General features: G+C 43.1%; 1 protein-coding gene across 2 annotated transcripts in view; it reads left to right on the forward strand.

Moving 5' to 3' along the window:
• Positions 1-10,422, forward strand: part of EPG5 (ectopic P-granules 5 autophagy tethering factor) — a 62,426-nt gene extending 52,004 nt beyond the window's left edge. For both annotated transcript variants that reach the window (XM_021284886.2, XM_021284888.2), the window contains exons 38-44: positions 240-449; positions 572-716; positions 3,333-3,575; positions 4,487-4,706; positions 6,155-6,370; positions 7,291-7,405; positions 8,522-10,422. In XM_021284886.2, the coding sequence (XP_021140561.2) occupies positions 240-449; positions 572-716; positions 3,333-3,575; positions 4,487-4,706; positions 6,155-6,370; positions 7,291-7,405; positions 8,522-8,704 (1,332 nt within the window). In that variant the 3' untranslated portion in view covers positions 8,705-10,422. The remainder of the gene's footprint in view (positions 1-239; positions 450-571; positions 717-3,332; positions 3,576-4,486; positions 4,707-6,154; positions 6,371-7,290; positions 7,406-8,521) is intronic.
• The last annotated feature ends 296 nt before the right edge of the window (positions 10,423-10,718 follow it).

The following is a 10,718-nucleotide window of genomic DNA, read 5'->3' on the forward strand; positions in this document are numbered from 1 at the left end:
TGCAGCAGTCCCGAGCACTGTTCTGTGGATGCTGGAGATGACATACATGTGTTGCCATGCTGCTTGAATGAAGAGTTGCTTTTCAACCAGACTCCCAATGGTCATCTATTTCTGTCGGGTTTCTGCTCCATCACCTTCAAATTTTGGAGTCTGGGCTTTTTTCCAATATTGAGTACTGTGGATATGAATTTAAAACAACAAAGAAGGCAGAACTTAAATCGATGTATTTAAATCTTCAGGAATCGCCACTCATAAATCTTCTTGGACAGACCAGCTCCCTTCCTTGGCAGCTTGTGGGCATTTCGTCTTACCAAAGCATCATCAGCTACTGCAACAGTCACTACCCTCCCTCTGTTGTCCTCGCTAAGGATGCTGCAGCTGAACTGATAGTGAAGCTCCTGAAAGTCTCAGCAGGCTTCGGCACATCTTCGGATAGTCACGTCCACCTTGTAAGCTGAACTGCTCAGAGATGTTCTTGTTCTTTGCGCTGTTCTGCTTTTGTCTGTTATCGAGTGTGGAAAGAGCTCTAGGCGTGATTTATTTTCTAATTTACTTTAATTTTGATTAACAGGATGCAACTCTGAAGTGCCAAGCGTACATTCGCCAGGTGGTTCAATTTCTCAGCACCTTAGAACAAAGCGGGAAGATCACTCTTGCAGTTCTGGAACAAGAGATGTCCAAGTTGCTGGATGATATAGTCATCTTTAATCCTCCAGGTTTGTGTTAAAGAAGTAGCAAATCACTTTAGAGCTGACAATATCCTTTATTCTACTGTGCCGATTGTTGAACACCTGTGACTGTGTAATTATTTGCATTACTATAATGTCTCCCTTATGGGCAGCAGAGCATGTTACTTCGATGGTGTATCTGTAGATGGTAGATTAGCACAAAACAAAATGTTACCCTGTAGAGCTGTCAACAGTGGGAGAAACAACAGAAAAAACAAGGGTTATGTTGTGAGTAAAACTGACTGATACACAGGAGCTTGAGGCATTCTTTTCTTTGTTGTCTAGGTTTCTCATCTTCTATATTTTATTTGGTATTTGCATCTTTTAAAAGGAAGAATGACGCAAAGGGATTGGGTTCTGAGAAAGGATTCTAAATTGTTGTGTGTTTGGGAAAATCGACTATATTGAAGTAGGGAACATACACTGTTGGTATGGTGTGTCCACAGCATTTATGTTGATGGCAGTTTTAGTACTAGTACCATCCCGACCTTCCTCTGTCAGACCTCAGATGAAATGAGTTGTCTCACTGTACAGCACAGAAATACCTGTCACGAGTCTCATCTCTTATGTCCGTGACCCACTCAGGTGTGCTAGCAAGAGTGAGCAGAAAGTGTCTGAAAATCTGAGAGGGTGACAACTGTCTGTCAGTATCACAGAATCCCAGAATGTCAGGGATCGGAAGGGCCCTGGAAAGCTCATCCAGTGCAATCCCCCCATGGAGCAGGAACACCCAGATGAGGTTACACAGGAAGGTGTCCAGGCGGGTTGGAATGTCTGCACAGAAGGAGACTCCACAACCCCCCTGGGCAGCCTGGGCCAGGCTCTGCCACCCTCACTGAGAAGTTTCTTCTCATATTTAAGTGGAACCTCCTGTGTTCCAGTTTGTACCCGTTGCCCCTTGTCCTATCACTGGTTGTCACTGAGAAGAGCCTGGCTCCATCCTCCTGACACTCACCCTTTCCATATTTATAAACATGAATGAGTCCCCCCTCAGTGTCCTCTTGTCCAGCTCCAGAGCCCCAGCTCCCTCAGCCTTTCCTCACACGGGAGATGCTCCACTCCCTTCAGCATCTTGGTGGCTGCGCTGGACTCTCTGCAGCAGTTCCCTGTCCTGCTGGATCTGAGGGGCCACAGCTGGACACAGTACTTGTGCTGCTGCTCGAGGAAGCTCTGTAGGACAGCACCATAGTCAGTGAAACTCTCTGTGGCTTGAACAGAAGTGAAGACTTGCCTGTTGCTTATCAGTCTTTGTAGCTGAGAAGCTTTGGAGAACACAGGAGCTCCAGCAGAAGAGAAGCATCTGTTTCGTGAATGCCTGTGCACACTCTGATGTGTTGAAAGGCTGAAAGAGAGAATACTGTGGAGTGCGGGAGGTATTGGATTTACCTTCTCTGTGAGGTTTGGAGGGGGCTGGTGAAGGGTTTGGAAGAAGCTCTGGGGCAGCAGCTTCTGTTGACAACAGCTGGAGAGGAGAACACTGGGTTTCTGGCACGGTCACCGTGCCAGGGCTTGTCTTGGCGATCTGGTGGCCCTGGTGTCTGGTGTTGGTCCTGCTCAGTGGCTGTAAAACTGGTTGTGACCGTAGGTGAGTCAGTTGACTTCCCAACATCTCCTTTGTCCTTCAGTCTGTGATAAGATGTTTACCTTACTGGAGAGCTGTGCCACGGCAGATGACTTTTGGGGCTTTTTTTCCTTTTTTCTTAGTAGGTAGATGATACAAACAGAATATTTTAGTTTGGAAGGGACCTCTGGAGGGCCTGTAGTTCAACCTCCTCCTCAAACCAGGGCTAGCTTCAAATTTAAAACAGGTCATTCAGCGCCTTGTCCAGTGAGCTTCCAAATATCTGCAAGTGCAGCGGTCTCAGCCTTTTTGGATGGTGTTTTTCCAGTGATTAATCCCTCTTTGTGCACAACTTTTCTTCATAACCAGGTGAAGTTTTTCCCTCTACGACGCCTAATATTGCTTGAAAATTTTCTTTTATAACAACAGTGGCTTTTTCTCATCAGTATGTGCAAAGGTCTACTCTGTAGTTAGACTTCTAAGACCCAAGTGCAGGAAATGTTTGTGCTTCAAGGGTACTGTTACAGGTGGCCCATGATAACGTGTTCAGGCAATGCCAAGAGATGGTTTCAATAAAATATTCTGAGATGAGCAGGAAATCTAGAATCCTGGAAATGTGCGAGAGGATTGTGACGTTTCAGGGCTTACCTTGGTCATGTTTCATATTGAATAACTGGAAATCTTGGTTGTTTCGCTCTAAGCTGTGCTTTAAGCTGTATTTTAATACCCAGGTTTTCTTGGAGACTGTAGGTGTGGGTTATAATTCAATTAATTTGCTTTGTAGTCATGGTAAAAGACACTAGGTGAAAGATGGGCTCCAGTGTACAGTCTTATCAGCTGTCTCTCCGTTTAATAAATGATGAACTGTCCTGTCAAGGGAAGAGGCTGTGAGGAATGGGTGTCTGCAGTTCCATAAGTACAGACAAGGAATTCGGGTGTGTAATGGGCAAGAGGCTTTTCCCAGTAGCTGCAGAAAGTGTTCAGTGGTGAAGCTGACTTTGGGTTCCGTTTACTGAAACGTTTCTCTTGTTTCCAACTGCCAGATATGGATCTGCAGACACGCCACATGGCACTCAGCAGCCTCTTCACAGAGACGCTGATGATGATGAACAACTCCAGCATCGCCACAGCCGAATCTCTGCGGGGCAGCTTGCGAAAGTGGATTGACAGCAAAGTTCGGGGTTTGCTGGCGATGCCCCTGCTCACAGCAGCGTGCCACGGCCTGGCATCTGTGCGGCACATGGCGGAGACCACAGAAGCCTGTATCACCGCCTACTTCAACGAAGGTAGCGACCTGTCTTCTCTTGCTCGTCTCAAAGGCTTTGATCCATGTATGATGCCCATTAAACTAAATATTGTCTGAAATCCTTATGCTGCCCAGTACTGGAACTGGGTTTTAATGTGGTTTCTGTAATCACAGAATCCCAGAATGTCAGGGGTTGGAAGGGACCTGGAAAGCTCCTCCAGTGCAATCCCCCCATGGAGCAGGAACACCCAGATGAGGTTACACAGGAAGGTGTCCAGGCGGGTTGGAATGTCTGCAGAGAAGGAGACTCCACAACCCCCCTGGGCAGCCTGGGCCAGGCTCTGCCACCCTCACTGGGAGCAAGTTTCTTCTCAAATTTAAGTGGAACCTCCTGTGTTCCAGTTTGAACCCATTACCCCTTGTCCTGTCACTGGTTGTCACCAAGAAGAGCCTGGCTCCATCCTCCTGACACTCACCCTTTCCATATTTATAAACATGAATGAGTCCCCCCTCAGTCTCCTCTTGTCCAGCTCCAGAGCCCCAGCTCCCTCAGCCTTTCCTCACACGGGAGATGCTCCACTCCCTCCAGCATCTTGGTGGCTGCGCTGGACTCTCTCCAGCAGTTCCCCGTCCTTCTGGAACTTAAATCGGAGCTCCTTTGTTTGTATCTGATGGCTCCCAATTGTCACACGTGTATCTGCTGTAGCAACTAGATGTAGAAAAGTCAGGCCATTGTGGTCTGGGATTTTGAACTGCTCTAATTGTGTATTTTCTTAAAAACGTTATCTGTCTCTGTGAATCCTGATTCAGTCTCTGTAAGGGTTGCCATTTTTCCAGCTAAACGACAGGACTTTTTTTAAAAAAAACAATCATCTCGTGAGAACAAAACAGGTTTTACCAAGTGCTGCTTACTCACATGCTCTTTATTTTGTCATTGTGTTCTGTTTGTAGATTATCCTCACCACCAGGATTTAGGCTGGGGCCCCATACTTGTCTCCCTCCAAGTTCCCGAGCTTACCATGGAAGAATTCCTGCAGGAGTGTCTGTCTCTGGGAAGCTACTTGACCCTGTACATCTACCTGCTGCAATGCCTGAACGCTGACCAGACTCTTACCAATGAAATGAAAATCCTGCTGACCATCAGCAAATGGCTGGAGCAAGTGTACCCAAGGTACAAAACTCAAAGCTGCTGATTATGCTTTGGCTTTTAAATAAGCCTCTAGTTGTATATAATAAGGTGGCCAGGTTAATTTCACCAGGCTGCTGGATGAGATGACTAATCCTTCTGTATCCACTGTAACAGAGTCTGCCCAACCTCAGTGCCAACACTTCAGTTTAACCACAACAATATTAGAGGGAATTGTATTTGCTTGAACCTTTTTGGAGTGGTTTTGATCCGTTTTCAGTCAGAGAAGCTTGATTTCCATGGCAGCCTGTAATTGTGCTCAGTTAAAATTACTTTAACCAAATCTTATGTCACTATGGGTTCCAATTTCCAGAATGTCCACTAGGTGGGGCGAGTTATGTGCTAAATACTCAGTGTAATAATGAGAAACCTGGTGTTCAGACCTCAGTGGGGACTGTTCAGCAGCTCTGAACCAAATCTGAACCCAGGGGATATGTGGGGTGCCCAGAATTAGGGGTCTGTAAAACAACTTATTAGGTGACAGGGTTATGGTGGGAAAGAATAGATAGCTTTGGGGTTAAAATGATAGTACTTTGTGCTTAAAATATGTGTTTACTGTATTTACATTTGCTGCTGGAATTGCCAGAATTTAGCAGACATGGTGAATATTTTTCCATATTAATGTTGGTAATGTTGCTATGTGCAGTGAAAGAACACTGGGGAAAATGCACATTCCCACTGTTTTTTGAAATTCAAAGAATACTGTTGTAGGTACCATAATAATTTGATTGCGAAATTGTAAATGAGATAGCAAAGCCAGCATAAACAGCAAATTAAACCTTGCTCTAAACATCAGAGCTGGTGGGAAATGACTGGGCAGTGTGATGTGAGGATAGTCTGCAGGAAACTCGTGTCGATGCTTTATGTGGAAAATCTGAGCTTGTTAACTTAAACAGCAAACTGTTTGGGGAAAAGATTAAAAATATCATAGGGGGAACTTCACTTTGTGCTTCGCTCAACAAAAACTTCAATGTTTCCTTTTCTAGAGGATCATATTAAAACTCTAAATAGTTGTGGAAGTAACAGCTAGTGCTTTCTAAAGTGTTTTATTGGTAAGTAAAGACAAAAAAAAAGAGTAGAGATACAACTTCATTTGTTTTATACCAAGTCTTAGGCACATTTAAATCCATTTATGGCTGCAATAGAATTTTTTCTTGGTTGTAAAGCTTAAAAGGAAGCATTGTTCTCTCACAGGCCCTTAAAACCTGCTGGATAATGCCTGCATCAAATCCGTAACAATAGCAGTTACAGTGGTATAAGAGGTGGGATAGTAGATTTATACTGTTCTCATATAGTAAAATTAGCTGTCATTAATTAGCAATCTGAATTCATCGTGAGCCCAATAGGCAGAGATATGAACTCTTTAACTCCTTAACCTGGGCATCTGACTCTTTTTTTAAAATTTATATTTTGTTTTATTTTGTTCTTTAAAGCTCAGCAAGGGAAGAGGCAAAGCTGTTTCTCTGGTGGCACAAAGCCATGCAGTTGTCCTTGATTCAGATGGAGCAAGATGACACCGTTCTGATCGAATCTGTCATTCGCACTCTGCTGTCGATCCAGGGCAGGCAGAGCCAGCTGGCCGAGGAGAGACTGACTTCTGGAATCCTTGGTGCTATCGGGCTGGGCAGGAGGTCTCCTTTGTCACCCAGGTGAGGGCTGAAGTGACAGTGGATTAGTTGATTTAATATGAATCATCATGTTAAAAAAGCTGCAGCCTGAATCCAGACTGCAGTTAAAAGATGCTCTGAATCCGGGCTGTCTCCAAATCTATAAATGTGCTTTAATCTGGTTAAGAAGTGAATATGAACTTCTGCAAATTTTTGGTGGAAAAGGAAAGAAAATGAAGTTGAGATTCTGGCTTCATGTCCGTCTCCAGCAAAGTTTATAGGGAGGTTGTTTGTTAGAGGAAAATGCTTTCACTTGGTCTGTAGAACACTTTTCCAGTTGACCTTACGAGAGGTTTGTATGATCACATGCACGCTGCCTTTTCCATCTTAACCTTGAGGTGTTGGAAATCCTAAGAGAAGCTCAAAGAGCTTGTTATTCACTTTACCTTCTAAAGAGAGACACCAAGTTTGGTTTTTAAGTATTAAAATCCAGTTTGTTATGGGAAGAATGCCAAGAAAAAGATATGTAAATGTTTGTGGAACACCAATTCAACACAGTGCCTCAGCATCACTGTGTTTATAAAGACCACCTGGGATGCAGTCCCGTTAAAATTGTTCTGAAATCTTAGTCTGTTCAGCTTGTCTTTTGATTTGGCTGATGTGGCTGTTTCAAAGGCTGTGGAATGGAGGAGTATATCCTATGTGGTCTTAAGGCTGTAGCTGAGCTTGGAACAGGTGTAACATCTCTTATGTATGGTATTATCCTCTAGTGTGTGTTATATAGTATTATGGATATATTGAAGTGAACTTTTTTTTCTGATGCATTGAAAAAGTTCCTGTAAAGCCTTTACTGTGTCCCTCTCGCAAGACAGATCTCATGGGACAGAACTGCCGGTTTATCTGCTGTTGAGGACTCGCAGATTTGATGCCACCTTCTCTCTCTGTGCTTCTCCCCGTGCCAGGTTTCGAGTGGTTGCCCGCAGTCTGTCCACCTTCCTCTTGGTGCAGATTCCTGCGGAGGGTCAGGTCCGCCTGAGAGCGGGGTCGGAGCCAAAGCTGTCGCAGAAGGCCCAGCAGGTAACGTGTGCTGGATTCTTAACGGGCCCTCTTTGCGTGCGCGCTCGGTTTGTGGGCTGAAGCTCACAGGCGTCACTGCAAGCGTTGCTTCAAGCTAAATCCAGCCTCAACACATTGGTTTTATTCAACGTGTAGTGCAGGCCAGGTGATGATGTCAATGTGTTGAGCTCCAGTAGCAGGACTGTGTGTCTCAGCCCTAACCTAAAATGATCCTTGGTTGAATGCAACTAAAACTGTTTATATGACATTCAGTATTAATACAAAGGCACCGGTTTCTGATCTTAAACACTGAAGAGCTGGAGATGAACTTATCTCTGTTAACCCTGGGTTCAGAAACCTTGGAACGTAACAGGTGAAAAGAGTTCAAAACAAACAGGAAAAAATGATGCTACCGTGGTTGTCCTGCTTTTCATGACAATGCAGGACTAGGTTCACACTAACTTTGTGAGATCAGGACCTAAAAGCTCTATGGCAGATAAACATTCCTCTTCAACACTTGCACTGACAGTGTGATTGTTTCAGTAAGGGAATGAGAGGAGGAAGGAGGAGTTGATTAGAAACCAAAGCAAAGTAACTTGTTATAGCTTGTTTCTCCTCTCTAAGAAATTATTGAAACTTGTTCAGACGTATTTCCAGAATTTGCCATGGGTGGTACTGCCAGCGTAGTTTCTTTTACATATAATTTCTAACTTGATAATGTCTCTTTAGTGTTACTATTGGTAGCAAAATAATACTTTCATGAAAGTCAAACATGCTCATAAGAAAAACCTGAGGTGAGTAGCTAAGTGTGTTACAGTTTGTAGTTCGGTGTAATTTCCTTGAAACCATGTCCTGAGCTCATGAAATAAATATTTGACAATATTTGGGTTGGAGAACCCTAGCAAGCATTGGTAGAGCAGTTGCTGTGTTGATCTCAGTGAAGGAACAGCTTGAAAAATATCAGATGACTTGAAACACCATTAAGTGGTTGTATTTTACAAATGTTTTGTTCCAAATACTCCGGGATGTCTAGTAAATAACAGTCTTCTAGTGGAATTATTAATATGGTGGCTCATGAACTGTTTTGTTACAGACCGAAGCACAAACAGCTAACAGAATTTTCCCTTGTATCTATAGGCACTGAATGCTCTTGAATCTATGGCATTGAACAAACAATATATGGATTACCAAGAGCAAATCTCCCAGGCTTCTCAGTTCATCAAGCATCCAGAACATTGTCTTCGAGACGGCAATAACCTCTTGTCTCTCCTTATTAACACGCTGTACCCAGAAGTGCATTATTTGGACAGCATACGATAGCAGCGCTGAGCTCGCAGGATCGTCACGCAAGTGTTGATTACACTGGTTTACGTATAATGTTGTTATTGCACAAGTAATTTTTACCTTCAGAGTTCCACTGTGTGAATGGGAACGGCACACTGGCGAATTTTTCCTCCTCTTTAAGGTTTTCTTTTTGTGATTTGTAGGCCTGCGGAATTGCTTAGCGTTTTTTGGCTGAAAACACTTGAATATCTTCCCGTGCGTAGTGCACATCTGAGAGGAGGATACCTGGGGATAGATTTATACATCATTAGACAGCAAAACTCATCCTGTAGCACCTTAAGTTTTTGCTTTGTGCCTTTTTGTTTTCCAATGTGTCGTCACTCAGGCCAGTTCTAAGTGAGTTGGGGATTGTGTATAGAAGAGGCTTTGACTTTCTTAACCAGGCTACCTGTGAATCTTATGTACGTGTCTGAAAACTTGTGAAATCCCTGTGTTTGGGAAGATAATATTATAAATTTTGACCTCTTTTGCTGTCCCACACAAATCTGTAGTTGAAAGGCATGCCTAACATCTTCTTCCACATTTGTTAAATACAGACTAAAATTTGAACTGGACAACTTTGTTTTTTCCCATTTTCTAAGTATTAGTGAGTCTGCATCTATATTGCTTGATTAAATATAAGTAACATCTAGCCAAGTTTGTTTTAAGCCGGATGATTTAAATCCACAGACCTATTTTTCTGGCTACCCAGTGTCTGGGAGGGGAACAGTCAGTTATGTTCATGTTCATATATTTCTTAGTTCTAGAAGTCGGGTTGTTTAGGACATACTGGTTTAACAAGTGGACACTCACCCCTTAATTTTATTATTTTCTGCCCAGCTGGGCATGATGTGACAGGGTGACACTATGGAAAGATATTTTTCTTGTGTTTAAATTGAGTGATCACTTGTTAAAATCCTGTTGCCAAAGCATGAACCATGAGACTGTAAATCTGTTGTTCCAGCTGAACGATCACTGTTTTTGTTGCCTTGTCTGATCATAAGATGCACCTTTTGTTGGGGAGTTTCCCCAGTTGCTTGTCTAATGTCCCCTTGATCTATTCGAGGTGGCCCAAGATCCTGCAGTCCCAGTCTGTGAAGGAACAATGGTCACTACTTCTCTTCTTCCATTAATTGTGCCTTTATGTTTATAACATGGTTACACATTAGAACATTAGTTCAGGTCACCAGGGGATGGAAATGTGCTACCTGCTGTCTGGTCAATAGTGCTTTGAAGTGTCGCTCTTGACTCTGCTTCCAGTGCTGGAGAAAGAAAATCACCCTTATCTTCTCGATTCTGCTAACTATGCCAGCTGGATCATTGGATCACCTTCATCTTAATGTGGTCTTAAGAGTTCCTTGCTCTATCTGCGAGCCTATAAATATATATACATATATATACATATGTACGCCCCTCTGTATATTAAACAGATATCGATGCAGCATGTTTTTTAACAGACTCTTTTGGAAAATTAATGTCTGGAAGAACACACTCTGCTGCTTTTTTCCCCTCAAAGACTTAAAAGCGCTGGGTTTATTAGATTCGATGTTATTGATCAGTTGCCTAAAAAATGTGAAAAAGTCAGAAGTATATGTGTTTGACATGCACTTTTAAAATAAGGTATTGTTTCAGCTGTTGAGTTTTTACAGATGTTGTATTTATAAAATGCTATGTCTGCAAAAGTCCATGCAAAATAAAGATGAAAAACCAAGCAATTTGAGACAAAATCATGATATTTTCAACTTGCCGGAAGAATCCGCATCAGGTAATGCATAATCGTTCTTAGAGGAGAAAGTGTGATGGGGGGAATGCCACAGCATTGCTCAGTTGATGGAGATTTGGAGACTCTTCTCTTTGACATTCTGCATTTAACATGTATGGGTACAACAGCCTGTTTTTATGCCAGAACCCGTGAGAAAGCTCATCTGTGTAATGGCAGAAATGATGTTTTTCTGTCCTGGCAAAATCCTGTGATAATGTGACTGGTTCAGGTCCTTCAGCACTCAGGACT

The sequence above is a fragment of the Columba livia genome, chromosome Z (genome assembly GCF_036013475.1).
Source record: "Columba livia isolate bColLiv1 breed racing homer chromosome Z, bColLiv1.pat.W.v2, whole genome shotgun sequence".
In the NCBI taxonomy this organism is placed as follows: Eukaryota; Metazoa; Chordata; class Aves; order Columbiformes; family Columbidae; genus Columba; species Columba livia.